The sequence below is a fragment of the Rhinolophus ferrumequinum genome, chromosome 24, assembly GCF_004115265.2.
Source record: "Rhinolophus ferrumequinum isolate MPI-CBG mRhiFer1 chromosome 24, mRhiFer1_v1.p, whole genome shotgun sequence".
NCBI classification, from domain to species: Eukaryota; Metazoa; Chordata; class Mammalia; order Chiroptera; family Rhinolophidae; genus Rhinolophus; species Rhinolophus ferrumequinum.
The window spans coordinates 44,225,970-44,248,994 of record NC_046307.1 but is presented as its reverse complement, the minus strand read 5'-3'; the positions used below and the strand labels follow the sequence as shown (position 1 = coordinate 44,248,994).

At 56.8% G+C, this 23,025-nt stretch overlaps 3 protein-coding genes across 12 annotated transcripts in view; 2 read left to right on the top strand and 1 right to left on the bottom strand.

Annotated features, from left to right (window-relative positions):
* Positions 1–23,025, bottom strand: part of C24H7orf50 (chromosome 24 C7orf50 homolog) — a 92,808-nt gene that overhangs the window by 47,549 nt on the left and 22,234 nt on the right. Inside the window, exon 1 of one of the 2 annotated variants that reach the window (XM_033095639.1) lies at positions 17,301–18,210. The exons of the other annotated variant lie outside the window; for it this stretch is intronic. Coding sequence (XP_032951530.1) covers positions 17,301–17,327 — 27 coding nt within the window. The 5' untranslated portion in view covers positions 17,328–18,210. Of the gene's footprint in view, positions 1–17,300; positions 18,211–23,025 lie in introns of those variants that run through there. 2 annotated transcript variants of the gene reach the window in all.
* Positions 970–18,898, top strand: LOC117016416 (uncharacterized). Of its 9 annotated transcripts, none has more exons than XM_033095629.1 (4): positions 970–1,268; positions 4,375–4,517; positions 10,787–15,246; positions 18,470–18,722. In XM_033095629.1, exons 2-3 carry the CDS (start codon positions 4,392–4,394, stop codon positions 11,816–11,818), a joined length of 1,158 nt encoding a protein of 385 aa, XP_032951520.1. In that variant the 5' UTR covers positions 970–1,268; positions 4,375–4,391; the 3' UTR covers positions 11,819–15,246; positions 18,470–18,722. The 9 variants fall into 9 exon arrangements, 7 of the variants coding, with proteins under 7 accessions (XP_032951520.1, XP_032951523.1, XP_032951522.1 ...); XM_033095632.1 differs by lacking the exon at positions 970–1,268 and adding an exon at positions 1,900–2,646; XM_033095631.1 differs by lacking the exon at positions 970–1,268 and adding an exon at positions 4,177–4,273.
* GPER1 (G protein-coupled estrogen receptor 1) lies at positions 18,884–22,164 on the top strand. The gene has a single exon (XM_033095635.1). The coding sequence runs from the start codon at positions 19,030–19,032 to the stop codon at positions 20,107–20,109; it is 1,080 nt and encodes a 359-aa protein (XP_032951526.1). The 5' UTR covers positions 18,884–19,029; the 3' UTR covers positions 20,110–22,164.

The window sequence follows — 23,025 nt, the reverse complement described above, 5'->3', positions numbered from 1 at the left end:
CGCTGTTAGTTCGGCTGTCCCACTTCTAGGTGCTCCCCCAGCAGAGATGAAAAGATGTCCCCATGGACAATACGGCAGCTCCAGTCATAAGAGCCCCAAACTGGATTTGAGCCAACTGTCCACCAACAGGTGACCAGGTAAGCCTGTGTGGGCTGCTGACACGCGTGACCCGTGGACCAACCTCAAAGCCCAGACACACGTGCACACCCCAGACCCCCACTGTACGCAGTTCTAGTCAGTGAGACCATCACACGGCAGAAGCACACGGGAGGCTGCGGGGGTGGGGTGGGGCACGGAGCTTCCTGGAAGACGGACGTGCCGCGGCGTGGTCAGGGGGTCGGCTGCACAAGTGTGTGCATCTGCCAGCCTCCCTCACGCTGCACACTGAAGCTCTGGGGACTCACTTCCCTGTGTAAGTGACATGCCAGCAACACAAGTGCTTCATGAAGAGGGGGGCCGCATATTTTAAAACCACCCACCCAGAAGCTCTTCTGGGCTCGTCACCGTTAACATGATGTTAACTGAGAAATAAGAAACTAATGTTCGGAATGCTGTAGAACTGAGAGCTGCGCATTTTTCAGTTACAAGCAGGATAATGATAAGCCTCCCAAGGTGAACACGGTTCCAGGGGAGAGCAGCGTGTCTGTGGAGCTCCCCCCAGTGGCTGCCGCTGGACCTTCACCCTTGAGGACAGGAACGCCGGCTCAGGAGCGGAGGGCGGGCGGAGGCCTGGCAGGGAGCAGGGAGCCCTCGGTGCCACGCAGGAGGCTGCTCACAGGCGTCGCAGCTCCCACATGGTGAGCACATGATATAACTCAGTGACTTCTGTGGAAGCTTTCACCCCCAACCAGCTGCTGAAGCAAAACAGTGCACTGTCACGCGTTGCTGAACAGCAGGAGGAACGGAATGTCCTATAGGAACTGTGTCCACGCGGCTCAGAACCCCCAGCAAATGCCGCGTGTACACCCCCTCACAGCAGCAGTAGAGGCGCTCAGTGCACACCGGTGCTTTTCTGCATGCATGCACACACGCACACCCACACCACACGTGTGCACATGCATGCGCATTCGCTGGCCCTGAGAGGCCCGCACAGACGCGGCTCCACGGGGGTAAGGAGCAGGGTGGGTGTGGACACTGGACTTCTGCTTGGTGACGGACGGTGCACAATGTTTACACGGCAACTCCACGCTGGAATTTCTCATCTCCAAGCCAAACACGTGGTGCATGTACCACATGTCATGGGGCACAGACATGCAAAGAAGAAATAGGTAATGTAGACTTTAAAGAATGATGGGGGTTTGGGAACAACTTTTTATCAAAAGAAGCAACGCAGAATGGCAGTGGCCTTGGGGCCCATTCATGAGGGGCCCGCAGGGAGACGCGGGTCTAGCCTCTGCTGCGCTGGGACTGCCTGTCAGCCTGTTGTTATTAAGACTGGTGGGAGGATCAGAAGCAGGGGTAGGAGACATGCGAACAACCCTAAAAGGAGGCGCCCGCAGCTGCCTCCGGCCGTGTCCCGGACTCCCAGGCTGCCCGAGGCCAGGAAGAGGCTGAGACACAGGATGCAGCCGGCAGGGCAGTGGGATCTCGGGCAGGTGGCCCTGTTCAGGGGCTCACTGGATTCCCCGTGAGGCCAAGCCCCGCAGGGTGGCCGGTGAGCACCACCCAGAGGCCTCTGAGCCCCTGACCTGCCAAGAAACCCCCAGGCAGTGGCCGGGCTGGTGCTGAGATCCACATAAATCCATAGGCAGCTTCCCCTTCCTTCCTCTGCTGATTGAGAAGCAGCAGGGCCAGGAGGGCAGAATAAACAGCTCAGTGACAAGCAGCGATGGGACGGGGGCGGGGGCTGCCGGGCAGGAGGGAGCCTTGGGAGGTGGGGAGAGCTGCAGTGTTGTGGTGATGGCGGCACAACTCTGAACACACTACAAACCACTTAACTGTACTTTTAAAACAGGTGAACGATGTGTACATATACCTCAGATAAGGCTGTTTTTAAACATGTAAAGGTGTCTTATGAGTGACAGTCAAGACAAAGGGTCTTCTTCTGTTGGTGTCACAGGAAGTGACACAGAGCATAACCCCCAGCACCGCCCAGCAACTGCTCAGCTCCTTCCTGACCCTGCAGATGGGCTTCTGTGGACCCTTCATGTCAGTGGGATCATTTGTGGTCCTTTGTGCCCAGCTCCTCTCACCACGTGTTTGTGAGGTTCGTCCAGGTTGTGGTGAGTGTCCCAGTCCCGCCCCCTCATGGCCGATCACACTCCACTGTGTGAATGGACGTAGCCATCCATCCATCAATGGCATGTGGGCGGCTCCCACTTTTTGGCTGCTGTGAACATGGATGTACAGTTTTGTGTGGAAGAGGGCCACCTAGGGACGCCACTCGGCACAGCACGGCAGATGTCGTGGGCCGAGCCGAGCAGGTGCTGTTGCCACCGAGAACGAGCCTGACCGTCCAGCGCTAGCACACAGGGAACACCAGACAACGTGTCCCGGGAAAGGGGGACGCGCAGGACGAGTCCTGCCCCTTCAAACAAGTTGACAACAGCCTGCTCAGTGCAGAGCTGGGACCGTGTAAAGAGAAAATGAGATGAGGAGTGACGAGGGTGCATCCCCGAGTTGGACACCCACCCCCGACTGACCGAGGTGGGTCCAGGCTCCGGGAGGGGAGGGCGTGAAGGCACGGCCCCCATTTGTCCCTGTCAGTTTCCACAGACACAGCTCGTCGCACGTGAGCTGTGCCTCTGCGTTGGCATCGCGGGAGCCTGGCCACAGGGGGCTCTGCAGGCCAGGAACGAGGCATGTAGCACACATCCAGGGAGTTGGCACCATCCACGCGGGGCATTGGCAGGACCCCCATCTCGCCGCCCGTCCCCAGGAGGGCCCCACCCCGGTCCCACACGGCCCACCTGCTCCATCATTGCACGGGGTCCTTACAACTGTGTGCAGCAACAGAAGGGAGCAGCCCGCAGTCACCAGCTTGCAAGTGCAGGGCAAGGCGTGGAGCTGCAGTTCCGACTTGGAACCCAGTGACCTGGCCGGGCTAGTGCATGCCACCCCGGCTCCAGGAGCCCTGAGTGCCCTGTCCGAGGCTGGTTCTCCAGCCGGACCAGGAGGCTGCGGGAGGCACTCACTGTTGAGGTAGCTCAGAGCCTCTCCTCCCACTCTGGCCCCAGCTCATTCCATCGGCGTCTGACCCAAGGCTGGGTCCTTCCAAGGGTGCACAGGACAGGGTGGAGCTAATGGCTGTGAGGTCCAATAACAAGGCACCTCCTCTCCCGGGAAGCAGGGAGGAGAACCCAGGACGGTGAGACTGCCAGGAGCCTGCTTCCCTTCTCCGGGGGAGACCAGGCAGCCCCCTCAGCAGCCCTCAACCTCCGCGAGCCTCCCCACTCCCAAGCGAGCAGCTCCGCGAGCCCAGGCTCAGTCCAAGAGCCTCTCTGGCAGCTCCACGGGTTTTCCACGGAGCTCATGTGGGCTGTGGGTGCTGTCAGCGACTCCCGACTGACGGCACTGCTTAGAAAGCTCCCCCCTTCTCTTAAGTCTCCACAGGGCTTATGTCTCATGGAAGGGACGTGGCCACCCAGTGGGGGCAGCGTTTAAAGATGAACGTGCACTTTAAGTTTCAGAGCAGGGCTGGGGGGTGGGGAGAGCTGTTTCTGAGTTCTTGCCTCCTCTTGGCAGAGTCTCTTTCCTTCAGGAACGTGGGAGCCCCGGCCGCTTCCAGATGCCCCCGCTACTCGGGGCCTTGCTGACCTCGTCCTCGGTTAGCCCCCCACAGCTCTTACCTGCCCTGTGCCCGGCCAGGCGCCACCGGCGAGAGGCTGCAGGGGGGCAGCAGGGAGGTCTGCTCTCACGTGGTCCTTGGGGCAGCCGCGCCCTAACTCCGTGTGACCCCAGCGAGTCCAGGCACAGGCCTGCAGGGCGAGGAGGCAGAAGGTCAGGACTCTGGCCACCTGACGTCCACCCCAGTAGGGGCAGACGGCAGACCCCCTGGGCCAAGGGCACCAGGGCCCTGGAGCTGAGGCTCTGGGGGGGCCTCTGGGGGCCTTTCTTTAGCTACACAGGTTGTAAGCACGTCCCTTGTTCTCTGGGTGGGGCTTTGGGTCCTATTTTCAGAGCAGACGTTGCCTGCTTTCTGGGAGGGACTGTTCGCAACGGGCCAGCGTGTGGGCTCCACAGGAAAACCACTGACGGTCTGGCCCATGGGGAAGCACAGACACACACACTGCCTTCCTGTCTGTCTGCAGCACTCAGCTACCTCCCTCCCCAGGTCCGCCTGAATTTTCTGGGTCACATGGCCACGCCATACTTGGCTTAACATGCAGCGTGTGGTCTGAATAACTTAAGGCTGAATTCCTATTTTCCTTACAGAGCTGTAACTGTTTTCCATGAGCACAGAACAACTGAAGGAGAAGGTAAGGCTGGAAGCAGGGCCCTCTCCCTCCAGAGCGGGACCCCTAGCTGGGCCGTGTACGAACCCCGACCCCAGGCAGAGAGCTGGAGTCTTCGCACAGGTGAGCGTGGAGCGGGAAGCAGCACCCACCCACCCCCGCTTGCCTACCTAAGTGCCTGTCTTCGGGTTTGCGTTTGCGCTGTTTAGAGGTAGTCAGGGACAGCAGCAGCAGTTTCTCTCTGAAAACCAGTCTGTTTATACTATCAGCTGGTTCCAAACAAAAGTAAAGAAATGTATGTTTTGAGCATTTGGACTGGGGATGATGGAGCAGACTGCTGAGGTCCCCTCATTAAGGGAAGAGTAACAGTGATCCTAATTTGGTCTCCTGAACACAGAGCTAGAAAAGGTCTGTCAACTGTCAGAAATGCATGCAGGCATCGCCTGGAGATGCCAGATAAGTCACCGCTCTGGGGTTTCCTCCTGCGGCAAAACTACGGACAAGTCTCGGTCTGGCAGAATACAATGCGCGTGTCACAGCAAGCACGCCCGGAACACACGTTTTCATGGGGCATGGGACCCAGGATGCAGGGTCATTCCTGACGGCTGTGGGGAGGGGCTGTGCTTCTGTGCTGGGGGGTGGGCAAGGAGCCTGGAAAGGAAGGTTCCAGTACTCAGACCATGCAAGTCCCACCAGCCTCCTGCACAAGTGGCTCAGTGTCCAGCTGACGTTCAGGATGAGGTGAATTCCGGGAAGGAAGGTCCTGACCCCTGAATCCTCTCCCAAGCAGAGGGAGGCAACAGACCCGCGCCAGGTCACCTGGTCTGATAAAATCTGCATCGAGCCGCTGTGCAGAGACGCAGATGGTGCTGAGTACGCTACTGAGTGCGAGCCAGGGCTTAGTCCTTTGCCTCAGATCACAGTGGGGCTGGGGCGGGGTGGGGGGGGGGGTTCTGCCTGCTGGGGATCATGACAGTCTCGGTGGGGATGATGATTGCCTGACGAGCTCCCAGGCAAGCAGATACGCCTACAAAGCCTGTGGGGATGGCGGGTGAGGCAGGGTGCTCTGCCCCGGCAGGAGCCACATAACCCACTGTGTGAGGAAGGGGTGCTCCCGGGCCCACGGCGCTATGTCTGCTGGCGGCGTGTGTGTGTGCGCGCGTGTGCCCACAGGTATGTCCAGGAGAGAGAGAGAAGGACCACACTTTGGAAGGCCCAAGAGAGGCTAAATGGAAACCTTTTTCATCCTCCAGTGAGGTTATTTTCCCCAACAGCCATAAAAGACGGTCAGGACAGTTCCTGGAGTTTGAGTCAGGACCTCAGACAGGGGGAGGAGGCAAGGGCCCGACATCCGTCCACAGGAGCAGAAGGTCATGCTGCCACCCGCGCTGGCCCAGACCCCGGGTGGTGGGCAGAGGCGGGGACCCAGGCGGGCTCCCATAGGCCCCCTTGACCTCAGCTCCAGGTTGCACGCCACACCCAGTGTCTGTGCAAGCTAGCGCCCAGCCACGTATGGGGACACGGGCTGACATGGTGACTCACTGGACCACTGTCTCTGCCCGAAGTCTGCAGGGAGCAAGGGCACTGGAATGGAAACATTTTCGCAGCCAAGACCAGAAGGCACTAAGAAAGCCAAGTCCCGCCAGAAGGTAGAGGGAAGGAGGGAGGAGCTGGCCAGAGGGGAAGGAGCTGGCCTCCTCCGGAGGGCGCCCTGACAGGAAGCTGCACTCCCCACCGACCACCTTCTCATGAGGTCACCACTCTCACGCTGTCAGTGTTAGGGCTCGTGGCAGGCAGGCACCCACAGCCAGAGCGGGCACCGAGAACGACCGCTCCGGAAAGACCCGATTCTGGGACCACAGGGCATCAGGTGACAATGTGCTCTCAGGGGGCCTCACCCCATCCAGCAGCTGAGGACAATGCAGAGTCACTTGGCAGCCTCCTGACCTCACAGGTTTGCCCTCTTTTTACACAGAAAACCAAGTTGTGAGGCTTCCTGGGCTCAAGCACGGGATTGGAAGGGACCCACGATGGCAAAGTCAGAAACCAAAGTCCACAGTAGGGGGACTGTCAGTAAGTTATTGTCACAGCACTACGGTAATTACTCACCCATTAGATGACAATAAAACTGCAGAAGCATGGAAACCATTTAATAACCAAAGTGCTAAGTGGAATTAGCAGAACTCCCACTGGATGTAAAACCCAACCATGTATACACAGGTCTACATGTGTGGAACTGACAGTGATTAGCGAAAGGGAGGGCAGCTGCCATGAGAAGGGCCCAGCAGAGCAAGGCCTGGATCCGGGGGGCTGGAGGGACCCCGGGCAGGCATGGGGAGCACTCCCCATGTGTCAGCCTGCTCCCCGTCCTTCCCCTGGCGTCCTCCGGGAAATACTGGTCCCCCTCATTAGGACAGGCTGCTGTCACGTCCCCACCTGCTAACTCTGGGGAAGCAATCCTGGGTAAGGTGGGGCCCATGCTTCCTAGAGCCATTCTGAAAGACTATTTAAGGAGCTGTAGCCATGAGCTGCTATAAAGAACAGAAATTCTCAAGGCTCTGGCCTCGGGGAGCTCCCAGGGGAGCCTTCTGTGTGGCTCAGGGAAGGACCCCGGAAGCTCCGGTTCTCGGCTTGAAACGCAGCAGACAAGCCCCGGGATCTGACCTGGAGGGTCAGCCCATCTTCCCAGGAAATTACAAGCCTCAGGTAAGAAGCTCTGCTTTTGCTGGAGCGTACAGCACAGTTAAAGGGCAGGTCTGGCAGGGATGCAAAGCAGTACGGCCATGGGGGAAATACTCACGTCAATATTCACGTAAAGTTCAACACACACTTAGCGCAGAACCTGCAACCTCACTCTGAGGTATTCACTCAAAAAAATAATTTACATAAAACCCTGTGTGCAAATATTTAAAGCAACTTTATGCATGACAGCCCAACCCTGGAAATAACCCAGATGTCACTCCAACGGTGAGTGGATAAGCAAGCTGCGATGCCTCCACGCAGCCCGACGCTACTGAGCAACACAGCGGCGACACTGACCCACGCACCTCACGCTGTGTCGCTCAGTGCACCAGACTCACGTGGGCTCTGTGCCCCCGACATTCCGCAGGAGTCAAGCACAGGAACAGAAAACGGTCAGAGGGGCCAGGGATTGGGGTGGGCTGTGACCAAGGAGCAGCCCAAGGGGTGTGGGTGAGGGAACCTTTCTGTGCCGCGCGTGGTGTTTCCGAGGCCGACGCACTGCAGCCCGTGCCCAACATTAACTTTCACTGCACGTAAATGGAGCACAGGCTCTCGGGCCAAGCGCCCGGTTTACGTCAGACACTGTTGTGTGACGGCGCAAATGACTCGCCACGGCGACGAGCTGCCTCAGTCGTGAGGTGGGATTCTGCCTATACCTGCGCTGTGTGTGTGGGAAGCTGTAAGGTCTGAGCACATCACTACATAGAAAGTGTCCCACTGGTGTCTGGCACCTGGGAAGCACTCAGTACGTGTGACAGGGCACCAACCAGGCCTGACTCCTAAGAGCCCACTGCAGTCTCTTCTCTGTGCACGCCCTCTCCCGACCCTCTCTCTTGGGGGCTGCAGGGGAGACTGTCAAGACCAAAGAGAAGCCCAGCATATGAGGGAGCCGGGAATGGGTGGGTGGGTGGGAGGTTGGGTGGAAAAGCCGGAATTGTGGACAATTTCACAAGAAAATATGTTGTTATATTATCTTTCCAAGTAAAAACCAAAAGTGGCGGTGAGGAGAGAGGTGGCCCGGCACGGCAGGGAAGGGGGCTGAGCAAGCCCCGCCCTGGGCATCCCCTTTGACTTCTGGCAGGACTTGGCCTGTTCCGACTGTGAGGCAGGGCGTGGGTGAGTGAGGCCGCAGCAGGACGGGCTCCTTAAGGTGTGCGCGCCCGGGGCACACCGCTGGGAGCAGGGCTCGGAGCCCCTGGGACCTGGAGGCGGGTGACAACGAGTGAGCTCACTGAGTCTCCATCAGACTGCCCTCACCCAGACCAGGGATTCAGGGACACTCAGGGGTCACCTGAGTGAGGGCACCAGGATACCTCACTCCTGGGCCCGAATCTGAGGCAAAGGAAGTACAAGATGGGGATCCTGTCTGGGTGTGTACAGCCCTGGAGGCCGTGAGCCCTGGGCCCTTGTTCACAGAGCCCTGAGGCAAAAGGACCACAGCCCGAAACACACGGACTGGGGCAGGGCAGCATGGAGAGGCGAGCGCAGCGCAGCGCACACCCTGCTGGCCTGGGCGAGGGGGTCCTACGCGGACGTCCTGTCCTTGGATGTCCCCAAGCTGGGAGGTGGTGATTCCGGTGCCTGCTGAGCAGTGTGGGCAGCTGACGCCTGAGAGTTTAGGTAGCCTGTGGGCGGCAAGTCGGTGTCAGCGCAGGGCACCCCCCCGTCTGGGGACCCGTGAGACCTGTCACCAGGGGGAGAAAGAGGACATCGCAAAGCTGGAGCTCCTCATCCCCAGGAAGGCCCCTTGCCTTTGGAGAAAAGCACAGAAAGCAGCAAGAAGTAGTCAACAAGCTTTTCCATCGGGCCAGAGTCCAGGATCTGTTCTCAGGCCAGGCTGGGACACACGCGTCCTCCTGCCACAAGCAGGGGTGGCCCCGACAACAAACCCCAGGAAGTGCGTGCAGCACTGGCTGGCTGCAGAGACCGGACACCGGGACTGACCTGTGGGCAACATTTGCAAGAGAGTCTGTCCAATTTGCCTGAATTAAATAAAAATTTCCAATTACTTCCTCTCGGCCCAGCCACTCCTCTTAATTCCGATGTCACTGCATGTCCGGGACATCACTCACCCCCTTAAGCACTGGGACATGGAAAACATCACAACTCACTGTATCTCAGAGCAGGACATACCTGGAGACACACCCTGGAGAACGTGTGGGTACAAATCGTGTCTTCAGGCCCGTGGGACAGAGCACGGGGGTAGTATGGGGCCGAGAATGCTGTTCATACACCAACATCAGCATTTATACAGTGCCTCCGTTCACCACGTAGCTGCGAAAGTGCACCTGTGAACCGGCACGTGTGGGTGACACCGACAACCTAAAAACAAGAGCCCAGTTCAAGAGGCAAAGCATGCAATGCAGGAGCACAGATTCCGGTAGAAGCCCAAAGAATGTCCCAATTACAGGAAGAAAGTGATGATTTTTATGAGAAAAAGGAAAGGAATAGTTACATGAAAGGAAGAAAGAATTCGCACTGGAAGGAGCTGACGGGCTGAGCTGCTCCTGGCTGCTTACTGATGCCACCCTCAGACAGAAGGGCCGTCACCTTCACTGCTGTGATCAGATGTCCTCAGCTGTGCTCGTTACACACAGCTGTTTAGGAAACAATCGTATCTGGCCCACCCCAAAGGTTCAAGGAACAAGATGAGCAAGGCAGCTCCTCTGGATGGCTGCCTGGCTCTAGTCATGTCACTTCCCATGAAACGGTAAGAAAAGGCCACGGCAAAGCTGTGTGTGCAGAGACCCACGTGCCAGATAGTCTGGGCGATGTGTAGCCTGCTCCTCTAGTGTTACACGCTGGGAGGAGAAGCCATCCACTTTGGCTCTACTTCCGAATTACATGTTTGCAATCTGTGGTCACACTGTGTGACTGCCAGCCTGGCCCAAAGCAAGGACGTGCTTGCTTACACACACACACACACACACACACACACACACACACACACACACACGGCTGCCCCACAGAGTAAATGAAAGCTGGCTGTGGAGCCAGGCCCACCTTGGAGCGCTCCGTTAGAATTAAGTTTCCAATTTTATCGCCTTCAGTGTTCTTTGAATAAATAGTGACGTTATCTCCCAGCCTCATCTGCTATCTAGTTAAATTTAAGGGGGAGAGGACATTTATATGGAAACAAAATTACTCCCGTGACAAAAGATGAGCTAGGAAGGCTCTGAGCCTGTGAGCAGTGTTATTTAAAGCCCCAACCTTGGTCTTGACAGCTCAGCTGCAATAAAACTGGCAGACAAAAGGGTAGGAAGCGTCACAACCTGCAGGGTCCCTCACGTCGGCCAGAACCAGTCAGAACTTCTCTGGGTTCAAAAGCCAACAACTCATGCCAACTTCACTCTGCCCAGCCTCCAAGCAATGTGGGTTCTGGCCATTTCCTGCACGAGAGCAGACGCCCCAGCTGAAATAAGCAGGGTGCATTGCATGGGCTCCAAGTCCGGGTCCTAGAACTGCAGCCCCCACAAATCCCTCCCTGAACCCTTGGGGGGGCAGGGGAGGACCCCTGCTGCTCACGTTCGGGCTGAGAGCTATCAGAGCCGTGTGGGTGGGGTGAGGGGAGTGCAGGCAGTGTCCAGAAAGGTGAGGCAGGGAACCGCAGCCAGAGCCGGTAACCGCCATGGGGTGTGCTTCTGTCACAGGCCGGCGCTGCCGGGATGAGCTCCCGCAACATGTCCTGGGTACGCTACCCGAGCCGCGTCTCCGCAGCAGTAGAAGACGTCATCGCCTCACAGGGCATCATCTCCAGGTGTGCGCAAGTCTATGTGGCTCTGCTCGTCCCAGTGAGCTTGCTAACCGGACTGTTCAACTTGACCACCTTCATTCGGGGCCGTGCCAGGCTGGGGCGCCTGGATGCGTTCCTCGCAGACCTCACTGTCACCAACGTGCTGGTGACGCTGCTCTCACTCACCGCTGCCAACCGGCCGGACTACCTGGCCACAAGCCACCTGGGCTGTGCCGCCCTCTCCTTTCTGTCCAACGTCTGCTATTTCAATGCCCAGTATGTGCAGCTGGCCATGCTCTTTGTGTTCCTGCGGCAGGGCCCCTCGTCCTGTCTGCGCATGGACACCAAGGGGGCCACTGGGCCTGTGTGGGGCCTGGCCGCCCTTGGGGGCTGTGCCCTCTGCAGCTCCCTGGGAGTGGTGTCCCTGCTGGGCACGTCCGGGGAGCTGCACAGACCCACTCTGTGCCAGCTGGACCCTCTGACCGCCTGGCCGGAGTATGAAATTGTCAAGGTTGGCCTGGGCTGCGGGCTTGCGCTCATCCTGGAGCTGGCATTCCTCACTCTGCTGGCCGTCCAGTGGCCCCGGAGGGACGCAGGCTCTGCTCACCCAGCAGTGGTGGCCATCGCCCTGACCACATTCGCCTGCCGACTCCCCTACAACATCGCCCTCTTGCAACGGGCCCGGCTGAAGCTGCAGGAGGACATCGGCTCGCCCAAGGACGAGCTCCTCTTGAGCCTTGCGGAGCTGGCCCTGTTTGGGGAGAGCTGCGTGAACTCCTTGGTGACCCTCTTCCTCCACAAACCCTGCAGGCTGGCACTGCTGACCCTTGCAGGGCGTCTCTTCGGAAGGTGCAGGAGAGGAGGGAGGCCAGCAGCGGCTTCTCCTTCCAGTGAGGATGGAGTGAGGTCCGAGCCCCGCCCACCGGAAATGGGCCTGACCGGCAGGTGAGGGACGTTCCTGGCAGCTGGGGAACACTGTGTATTTGCTGGAACTCAGTGTGCCGGTGGGGGGGACAGGACCGGAAGACACGTATTAAATACTAGCTTTCTGGCACTCGACTCGATTTACGCATGAGGCCTTGGCCCAAACCAACACACTAAAGGACGCCCCACAAGTGAAGGGGGCGGAGGACGTGGGAGAAGCCACCACTCCCAGGCAGAGTGGGTGGGGATGCGTGGCACGGTGGAGGGGGTCCGGCTTGGCCTGCCTGCTGGCTGGCGTCTTTCTCTGGCTCTACCCCAACCAAACAACCAAGAAGGAACTGAGAGAAAAAGGCACAATTCGAGACACTTTATGATCTGGTCCTAAGTGGTCGTAGTTGCTTAATCTTCAGCTACCACGTAAATCTTGCCAAGTACGAACAAGGTTTGTGTCTGTAAGTTTATCATCCTCACTGAGGTCCGAGAACCACGCACACAGCCTTATAAGCACTACCAGGATGGGCGTGAGCCCCCGACAGCCCTCCTTGCTTCTGTCACCTGGCAGGCCACGTGCCCATCGCCAGGGGCTCTGGGAAGGGCAGTGAAAAGCTGCTCCCAAAGCACCATCTGTTCTATTTGATGTGTTGTCAGAAAGGCCAGGAACACATGAAAATAACGGCACGAAGTGCGGTAATTGATCGTACTCTAAAAGGTCATCATCATTCTACCTGGATTTAAGATTTTCAGGGTTGAATAGAGAAGAGACAGGCAAAGGAAAGGGCTCTCTGGGCTTTGTGGAACCTACGCCTACAGAGCTTCATTTTTTTTTTTTTTATTACGACCACTTTTCAAGAGCATGTTTAGGTTTGCCATAAAATTAAGAGGAATTCAGAGGTTTCCCCTCCCCCGCCCTCGCGCAGCCTCCTCACAACCAACCTCCCCACCAGACGGTGCACTGGGTATGTTGGAAGAGCCTGCACTGTCACATCACTGTCACCCAGAGTCCGCAGCTTACATTACCATCACTCTTGGTGTACGGGATGAATAATGACACGCGCCTACCACAGCATCCTAGACTAACGACCCCAACATCTCTGTGCCCCATCTTCTCCCCCAGCCCCACCCCACAACCTGATCTCACTGTCCCCATAGTTTCGTCTTTTCCAGAACGTCGTACAGTTGGGATGACACAGTGTGTAGCTTTTTCAGATTAGCTTCTTCCACTTCGTAACATGCATTCAAGTTTCCTCCATGTCTTTCCATGGCTGATGGCTCATTTCTTTTTAGCACTGAGTAATAGTCCATTGTCTGGACTGTCTACTTTAATGAGTATTTTAATGTTAATCTGAAAACTAAAGAACAAAAAATGCCTTTGTGAGTTTATCTTTTCCATGTTTACATATTTATATTCCTTTTTGGAAGAATGAGGATTTGGATCTTATACATATAAGTAGCTTCTCTAATATACCATTAAAATATTAAATGCTTTCAAAAAAACTCCCCTTCTACTTCTTCTTCACTTCTCACGTATTGATAAAATATGTCTCACGTGCGACACATGCATGGGCTGGTGTGCTCACGCATGCCCACGCGGGGACAGAGGAAGCACAGGTGACACAGTGGGTCACGTGGAGAGTGACATTGTCCTCCACCAGCACCGTCCACACGGACAAGCAGCGTCAGGCTGAGTGTGAAGCTGCTGCTTCGTGTGGTGCAGGCATTCTCAGTAGCCGCTGGACGTTGTGAACGTTCCCTGCTCACCGTTTGAACTTCACTGTCCTTTCTGAAGGTACTTGTAATGACTCCGGCAAGCACCTCAGCACTTGTAGGTCAGCGCGATTCTTCCGAGGGTTGTTGTGAAGCTTTGTGGTCAGGTCTCCAGCAGCCTGAATACTTAGATGCCCTGTTCGGGTCCCTACTTGTTCCCATAAATGTTCAATGGCGTCCTGTGGTCTGGCTGGTGCAGGTGAAACGCTGGCCAGCCGGCCCTCCGGAGCTCTGGGGGTCGCTGCGCTCCTGCTGGTCGGTCGGGAGCATCTTCATGCCCTGTGAGCACAGATTCAGCCAAAGGCTCCAGGGATTGCCACCCAGGCCTCGGGAGGGCTTTGTCACCGCAGCTCCCTCCTCTCCAGTGCTGTGCCCTGCCAGTGCGACTGCCTCGGCCCCCAGAAAGAAAGCCCATCACTGCCCCTCCACCTGGCAGACCCTCCTGTGCTGTTGGGACGGGCCCGATGGCACCGGGTCCCCACACTGACCCCTCTCACGTGAAAGTCCTGCACCGACTATGGCTCCAGTGTATGAAAACAGCTGTCTCATGTTTCAGCTGGTTTTTAATGGTTTACGGCAGGAGTACAAGTTCCTTTGAATTACTCATGCGTGGCCAGAACTGGAAGGACCTAAATTAATGTATAAAAACACAAGGACAGATGCCAACAGCTTGCTAGTTTCAAAAGTAAACAAGGTGATTGAAAGTTCACATGCACAAGGGGCTCCTTGGGGAAATGGCTGGTCCTAGGACTGGGCAGCAAATGTACAAGGTGAGCCTGGAGAATTCGACCCCACTGAGTTTCTAAGTATTTCAGCTAAAAAGGAATACTTTAGAAACCACCACAAGAATGGAAATCAGTGGTCTTCACACATTTTCTTTTCGGCAGTAGGGTCCTTTCTTTAAGCAAAAGCCCAATATTGGAGGCATGAAAGAGGCCCTGCTGCTGCGAGCGGGCGGGGAGCCCAAGTGTTCCCACACCAGGGTGCCCAGACCCCAACAACCGGACCCACGGGACCCATGACTGACCCAGTTACCCCTCACCCTGTGACAGACTGGACACTGAGAACAGCCACTTTTCAAAGACAGAGCCACGAGAAAGCTCTGGAGCCAAAAGAACCAGGACAACTCGGAGGAGGTGGCTTTCTAGCCATGGGAGCACGCTCGAACCCCGAAGAGAACGTCTACAAGAAAACTCAACTTTAAAAAGACAAATGAGAACTGATGGGAGGCGGGGGGAGAAGCCACTTCCCGTGGCTCCTGAGCCTCCCTGAGGACGGAGCTCGGGGATCACTTCAGGTGCAGCTGGGACAAGGACCCTGGTATTCAGCCTGGCATTCAGCCTGGCATCCCAGAACGCTCTACCCATAAGCACCCCCCGGGAACTGGATGGACCCTCCCCCGGCAGAACCCGGTGTGCACCATCGGTCTGCGCTCCCGCGAAGAGTAACTCGTGCTCATTGGACTGAAATTCCTAAAATTGGGGTCCGGTTGCCTATACTAACCAGTCACGTGCGGACTGACAAGTTATTTAACCACCCAGGGCCCTAATGGGATGGTGGCCCTAAGAAGTTGTAAGCACAAAACCAGCAAACAAGCCACAGGACCATCCGCCCCAAAGTGAATTCCACAGAAAATGCGAAGCTGCAGTGGTGGCGTGCTCGCCGGGGACAGCCGTGGAAGTGCAAGAGGTGAGCGACTATTTTTATGTGGCATGTTTGGCTATTTCAAGGTTTGGGTTTTATTTTATTTATTTATTTAGCTGCGGAGGAAGTAGTACTTTCTCATGACTCATCTCTTTCAAAATGGTGGCTCAGGCATTTTTGGTACTGAAATCATCTTGAGTTTGCAGCTGCCGAAAATATGTCTAAAATCAAATCATTTTCATTTATGTTATCATGTCACTCAAATGTTTAGGAAACTAACACCTGAGAATCATGGCTGGATTCTAAAGCTGGGGCGAACCCTGAATGGTAGTGTTTTCCCACAAAAAGTATAACTCGGAATTCTCTGTTGAAAACTATGTGTGTGTTTCTCACAACACGTGTCTGGTGACTCATTATCATTCTGAACGCCACCAAGCTCATGAGCAAGAGGCCCATCACGAAAGCAACAAGGTTCGTGGCGCTCTGGGGCCTGGGCCTCACGGAACCGGGGTTCCCCGTGTGCCTGACCAGCCCGTCCCTCCAGCGGCCGTGGCTTCGAGCCTGTCAGCGGCCTCTGTCCTCTGGGAAGGTCCACGGCAGCAACTCACTTTCTTCATATTCGGTGATGCAAAAGACCACTCACGGTTCAACCCCACAGCCTCAAAAACTCAAAACGGGAAAAAGACACCAAGAGGAAAGTATGAGAGCAGTTCAAAGGTAAGGCTTGTGAAACCGCACACCTTGGCGTGGGAGGCCGGCGCACACCTCTGCAGCCCTGCCCCACACCATCTGGGGACATGGGCCCTCCCAACACAGCTCTGCCCGTCCTTCTCCAGGCCGGTGGTAAAACGCCAACCACCAGCAGGTGGGGCGCTCGGAGGCCCCCCACCTAAACACAGGCCGGAGCACACGGCCGGCACTCGGAGGAGGGGGCGCTGTGGTGGGGGGGGCCTCCTGGGTCTGTCACCTGCAGGACAGGTGCACTAGGTGGGCTCAGGAGCAAGGGGCAGGGGAGAGCGGAGACACGGCTGAGGTTCAGAGCAGGACGGCTGATTCCTAGTTTATTTGCCCAAAGACCTGCTGCTTCCTGGGTTTAAATTTCTTTCTGTGAATGTCCTTACAAAATGCCTAGGTTACCTTTCCTGTATAGACTCACGTGCTACTCTCTAAGCGCAGGAAATACAGTGCTTAGTTCTAAAGCCAGCCAGTTGTTAAAACAAGCAAGAATGTTTAAGTTTCAACACATGATGATAGGTTATCTGAAGGATAAACAAGACCTACTTACAATCCTTCCAACTTGAAAAAAATGGTATCGGTGAGTGAAGAAAAGCAGTTAAACTGGAAACTTCCGTAGAAACGTTTACTGGGACTGAGCTCATTGCCAGTGTGAGAGAAAAACGGCCAGCAAAAAAATGGTTAACGCTGGCCTTGTAAGGAGGCTGTGGCCGGTACAGAGCAGAATGGGCTGGGCGGCCCTGGGAAGCCTATAAAGCCTGCTGGCTGCTGCACCACGGGCTCTGGCCGTTTGTGACAATGACAGGCAGGTCTTGGCTTCCACGATGGAGCTGGCGCTGGAGCGGCTGAGGACAGCAGCTTCTGCTCAGAGGCCACACGAAGTCGGGCCGCTGGTGGCGGCACAGGTGGGTCTGTCCTGGGCTCCGCCTTGGGTGGGTACCCAGATGGAGGGCTGGATGCAGGTGTGGGGAGACTGGGCACCCCCTGGGGAGAGGGGCGCGAGGCTTCCCAGAAGCCAGGCAGAGCCACGCCCCACGTGGGACAAACCAGGCTTTGCTCTAAGGATCTCAGTGTGCCTGGGGAAAGGGAGGCTCTGCACCTGGGCTCCTTTCCTAGCGCACGCCAAAAACCACTGTTATCCAGTATTCTGTCATCTTTTGTTCAAGCAAGGGCCTGAGATGACCCCACTCTGCTTTACAGCACAGCCCTGCAGTCACTCTGCCTACCCAGGAAGTCACAGGTGGATTCACATTCCTTTACAAACACGCAGGCCTCCTACCTCTGTCAGAAATGTGCCATTTCTCATGATCTGGACGAGCAGTGGAAATCTGAAACCAAACAATATGAAACTGCTCAACACTCACCTTTCTACTTACACATTCTGGGTCCATTTTCTGAGGACGCTGTCAGCAGTAGATTTAATACTGAGCGAGACCATTGACAGCGTTTGTCAAGGAGCGGAGTCTCCAATGAGCAGGAAGGCAGGGAAGGGCTCGGTTGAGGTTTCCCACGCGGTCTGTCTTAGCAACTCCAGGGAGCGACAGGGGCCTGTGGCAGGTTCCACTCCCCTTTTAGCTTTTCTCTAAAACGCAGTCCAAAACCTTGCAGAATTTCCACATTTAAAGAGCACAACAGAGTCTGAGCAGTTTTTGCTAAGCAATGAAGCACAGAGGCATTAAACAGGGTGCTACTGGAATCCAGCTTGTCCACGCCAGCAAAGCCGTGGGTACACCACACTTCAAATACCTGACACCATGGCTGTGATTAATCTCTGTCATTTCTCCTTTTTTGCTGAAGCAGTACTTTCAAGCAATAGCTCAACAAATGTCTAGTCGGGCCTCAGTAACACTTTAAAAATGATTCCTGATGATCTCACAGGGTAAAACAAAGACGCAGAAGTAAAACAATTCAAATCCATTTTAAAGTGACCAGTCAGTTCACTGTGGGTTTCTCGACCTTGGCCTGCTGCCATCGGGCTGGATCCCTCCCTGGGGTTACCGCAGGATGTCCTGGTACCAGGAGCACCCCCTCCCCAGCTGAGATGACCCAAATACCACAGGCACCGACCAAAGGCCCTGGCAGAGCCACAGAGAATGAGCAGGCAGCTGCGTGACACAGCCCAGGTCCGGGAGCCCACATTGCAGGTGAGTAGCAGGCGCTGGCCCTGGCGGAAGCAAGTTGGAAGGTTTCTTGGTGACAAACAGCATTACAAAAATACTTTAGGGTTTACAGTAAGTTGTCACAAGTCACAACAGGGAATAAAACTTCAGTATTATTTCCTGAAGCAATTCCCATTTTTTATTCCTTCAATTCCATAGTATGAATAAAAGTTTCATTTTTGGCATCCAAACTTAGTGCTAGTATTAGCAGAAGAGCTAGATTTCTTTTATCATTTTTATTGTAAGAGAAAAGATTCTGCTCCAATCTCCACAGAGCTCTGAATCCACCATCTTTCAGAAAAGCTGGGTTTTTTCCTTCCTGTATTTCTCTTTCCAACAGCTGCTAGAATAAATTTTATTTTCTCTCCTGACAGACAGTAGTTTTCCTGGGATCTCCAAACCCGCCCCCACATTACTTCAGAAGGCTGCTATTCGACTATTAGAAAAAAACAAGGCGTCCGTCAGTGTGAGGATGACTCACTGGCCGGTCCCCATTTAGACGCGGCGGCTCTGGGGGCCGGCGGGAGGAGACGGGCGCTTCCTCCGCTTCATTCTTGTGCCCCAGCCCAGTGACCACTGTCGCCAAGACGATACGCCTCCGGCGGCCTTGGCGGACAGCCCTGCAAACCCACACTGCGGACTAACCCTCTCCCTCTGCCCTCCCAGGTGCCCCGCCGGCAGAAGCGGCTGGCAGCACGGACACCGGGGACCTCACCCTGGGCTCAGCTTCATGCAAAGCAAACCCAGACTGGCAGGAGCTGCTGGCGCCAGCTGCTTCCACAGGTGCCCAGACCCCCTCAAAGGGCAGCAGCACCATTCCTTCTGAGGATAGGCGTGTTATCTGTCCAGAAGGGGTTGCTGTGAGCCTCGCGGCAAGCCCTGATGCTGCCCGCCGTGGAGACCTGGCCGTGACGCCTTGGCGCCTGTCATCGGCATGGAGCCGAGTGCCGGCGCCTGCAATGGCACCCCCGCAGCCCTCCAGCTGTGCCAGGCGCTGAGCGGCGCCACCCCAGCGAACCAGACAGCTGGGCTCTCGGAGCAGCAGCAGTACGCAGTCGGGCTCTTCCTGTCCTGCCTCTACACCATCTTCCTCTTCCCCATCGGCTTTGTGGGCAATGTGCTCATCCTGGTCGTGAACATCAGCTTCCGGGACAGGATGACGGTGCCTGACCTGTACTTCGTGAACCTGGCGGCCGCCGACCTCACGCTGGTGGCCGACTCGCTGATCGAGGTGTTCAACCTGCACGAGCGCTACTACGACATGGCTGCGCTCTGCACCTTCATGTCGCTCTTCCTGCAGGTCAACATGTACAGCAGCGTCTTCTTCCTCACGTGGATGAGCTTCGACCGCTACCTGGCCCTGGCCAGGGCCCTGCGCTGCGGCCCGCTGCGCACCAAGCGCCACGCCAGGCTCAGCTGCGGCCTCATCTGGATGGCCTCGCTGTCGGTCACCCTGGTGCCCTTCACCGCCGTCCACCTGCAGCACGGCGGGGACGTGTGCTTCTGCTTCGCGGACGTCAAGGAGATCCAGTGGCTGGAGGTCACCCTGGGCTTCGTGCTCCCGTTCGCCATCATCGGCCTCTGCTACTCGCTCACCGTGCGGGTGCTGGTCCAGGCTCACCGGCACCACCGCCTGCGCCCGCGGAGGCAGAAAGCCCTGCGGATGATCGTGGCGGTGGTGCTCGTCTTCTTCATCTGCTGGCTGCCCGAGAACGTCCTCATCAGCGTACACCTCCTGCAGCGCACGCCGCCGGGGGCCGCACCCTGCCAGCAGTCCTTCCGGCACGCCTACCCCCTCACTGGCCACATCGTCAACCTGGCGGCCTTCTCCAACAGCTGCCTGAACCCCCTCATCTACAGCTTTCTTGGGGAGACCTTCAGGGACAAACTGCGACTGTACCTTGAGCAGAAGACAAACATGTCGACTCTGAATCGCTTCTGCCACACTGCCCTGAAGGCAGTCATTCCCGACAGCACCGAGCAGTCGGACGTGAAGTTGAGCGGTGCGGTGTAGATGCCTGCGCTGCACCAGCAGAGACTCACAGTACTGGCCCTGGGCGCTGGGGACACAGGCCCAGCCGCAGCACTGCTGGGGCCTCTCCCGGGCGCTGCGGTCACGCTCAGAGCTGTCAGGCACCCCCACCAGCCACCTGGATCCCCACTGCTCCTACACAGAGCTGTGGCCACCCGCCCACGCTCACGACCACGGGTCACAGACGGACCGGGAGGGCTGGGGACCAGCTTGCCACCCCTGCCCTCTCTGCACAGACTATCTCACAGCAGAAGACGGTTCTGATGTTGGCCAACAAAAGCAAAAAGCAAGGGCCAGTCTGGATGGAGTGTCGTAGTTTCTAGGGAGATCTACCATCCTGGGGAGAAACGGAGTCTGGAGACAGGATACGCTCACGTGAGGTGAACGGGACGTTGTGGCTCACTCCCGGGGCTGTGGTCACAACCGGCCCAGCACGCCGCAAGCGCACCGTGAGTTACAGGGCAAGGACGCGCTGCTCTGCACACCAGGCACCCGTCACCTCTAAGGACAGCACCTCGCCACCACTGGTGAGTCACACGTGGACGTTCGGGCTGCCTGAGTCGTGAAGGCTCTTCTCCAGGGACAGGCCAACTGCCTGCTCCGAGACGCCGGCTGAGATGCTGTGTTTGTCTCCAACCGTCTCTGTCCCCCGTTAGTGAGGTGTGAGGCCGAGAGGACAGCGCAGTGCAGTAGCGCGCAGTCCAGTTGGCCTCCATGAAATAACAGTGGGAACAGTGACGACTAAAATGCAAAGAAGGAACAGCTAATGATTGCTGGCAATGTTCAGCCTTGGTCAAATACAGCCATGCCAGTTCTTCCAGATGCTCTAAGCAGTTCCCTAGTGGGGACAGGCCTCTCGGAGTGGGGCCAAGCCAGCAGAATCGCACCTTCCTCACAAAGGAGAAATGTCCCCTAGCCCAGCAAGCCTCGCTCACAAAGAGAACTCTTAGGAGGCCAACATGTAAATCCAGTCACCTGGACGCAACCTGGCACCTCTGGGGTGCCTGACCTCTGTGGCACAGTCCTCTGGCACCAAGAGAACTCCTGCTGCAAACGGATCACATGTCCTCGCTTTTCTAGAAGGCTCTGGTTGTCAGCATGAGCCATGGTGTCTGCAGTGGCTCAAAGCACTGACACAGCTGCAGGCTGGGGGCCCTCACCCCCTTGCCCCACCTGCACAGCTCGGGGCCACCTCCCCAGAAGTGCAGCTGGAACAGGCTCTGCCCTGAGCGAGGCCTCAAGGGCCCTCCCATGGGCAGGGCCCCACCCGGGAATGGGCCACTTTCCGTTTTAACAGTTCTTTCTGTCTGCAAATCTCCAGGAGAGGATTCGTCCCCCGCAAGCATCTGCATTCCCCAAACTGCGTAAGTGCCGTCTCCAGAGGCTCACATCCCTCAGTCTCACTTGCGACACACATATCCCAAGTCCAAGAGCAGGAGCAGTGTGCTGACAGACCTCTACCAGGATGGTCTGCACCCCCAGGTCCATGGCTGTGGGGAGCCACGGGGGGAGGGGGAAGAACACCTCCCTCCCCGAGGCGAGCGTGAGGTGTGGCGGAGCCCAAGCCAGTCCCCAGGATGACAGCCTTCCCTCGGCCGCGCAGACCCTCCATCAGCCGCCAGTCTTCACACGGCACCAAGGCCCCGCGTACAGCCCTGGTTTCCTGAACGACGGGGGAGGGCCTCAGGCGCCTCCCCTCGTCCTCTCCCTGCCCCCCGATGGCATTCTGCCCGGCAGCACAGGGCCCTGTCAGAGCAGGTGGCCGTGCCCAAGCACTGCGGCCTGAGGACCCCGATGGAGACATCTTACACCATGAGTGCTGGCTCCTAAGTCCCCTGTGGAGGTCAGTGCTGAGCACTCTGTCACAGAACGTGGGTACAGACTGGAGCTCCAGCCTCAAGCACCTAACTACACGCAAGGGGTTCAGCACTCTGATCCCAGCTGGAAAGGTGGTGATGGAGACGCTCTGAGAAGATGCAGAGATCAGAGGCCATAATGATTGAGTCCCACGGCGGCGCTGGGACACAGACAATGCATTAGAGAAGAAGGCCCGTGTCGAGGCTCCCATAACCCAGCCCAGAGCCCTCACTGCCCTAAGAGTCTACAGCTGCTGGGGACCTTAAGTGGCAGTGACCTGGCCAGGAAAGTGCCGTCTCCAGCTGCAAAGCCCAGGTCCTTTCCTCCATGGCCCTCGGCAACCCCTGGCTCTGACAGGCGAAAGCAAACCAGGTAGAGACTACATACCGGAGTGAGCACCGAATGGGATTCCGTCCTTTCCCTCGTGCTTAATAACTCACTCTTGATTATGGGGAGGACACGGCCCTCCCCCTTCCCAGACCACGTGTCCCCGCTCGGAGAGGAGTGGAAGCGTTCGGATCCTAAAAGCTGGCCTGTGCACAGACCTTCCTCTGAGCGGCGGGCAGGGACACACCTCACACAGACCTTCCCGTCGGCTGTTTTGTGTGCGGTGGGCGAGGCGCCTCTGAACTGTTTCACATGGATTGTGCCGCCGGGGCCCTCACCGTGCAGCTGCGAGGTGTGCATGTGGAAGACGGCTGCTGGGAGACCCCGTGGGAGCGGGGGAACTGCAGGCGTCCATTTAAATCCAAGTAAGAAAAGCATCAAGAAAATGACAAGGTCCCATACGAAAGACTGGCCAAATCTAGGACAAGTTGAGCAGTAAGATAATTGGGAAGAGGAAATAATTATAAACTGTTGTAAAACAAGAATCCCTGAGTCCATTCCAGTACAAATAGGTGTAAATAAACAATGAAATAAACATAACACGATAGATAACATACAGGAATGAACGAACAAATGAGTGAGAGGGTGCTGGCCATGGCAGAAGGCGGGGGAGCTGGTGTGGGGTTGCCCTTCTGCAACTGTCCCAGAGAAGCC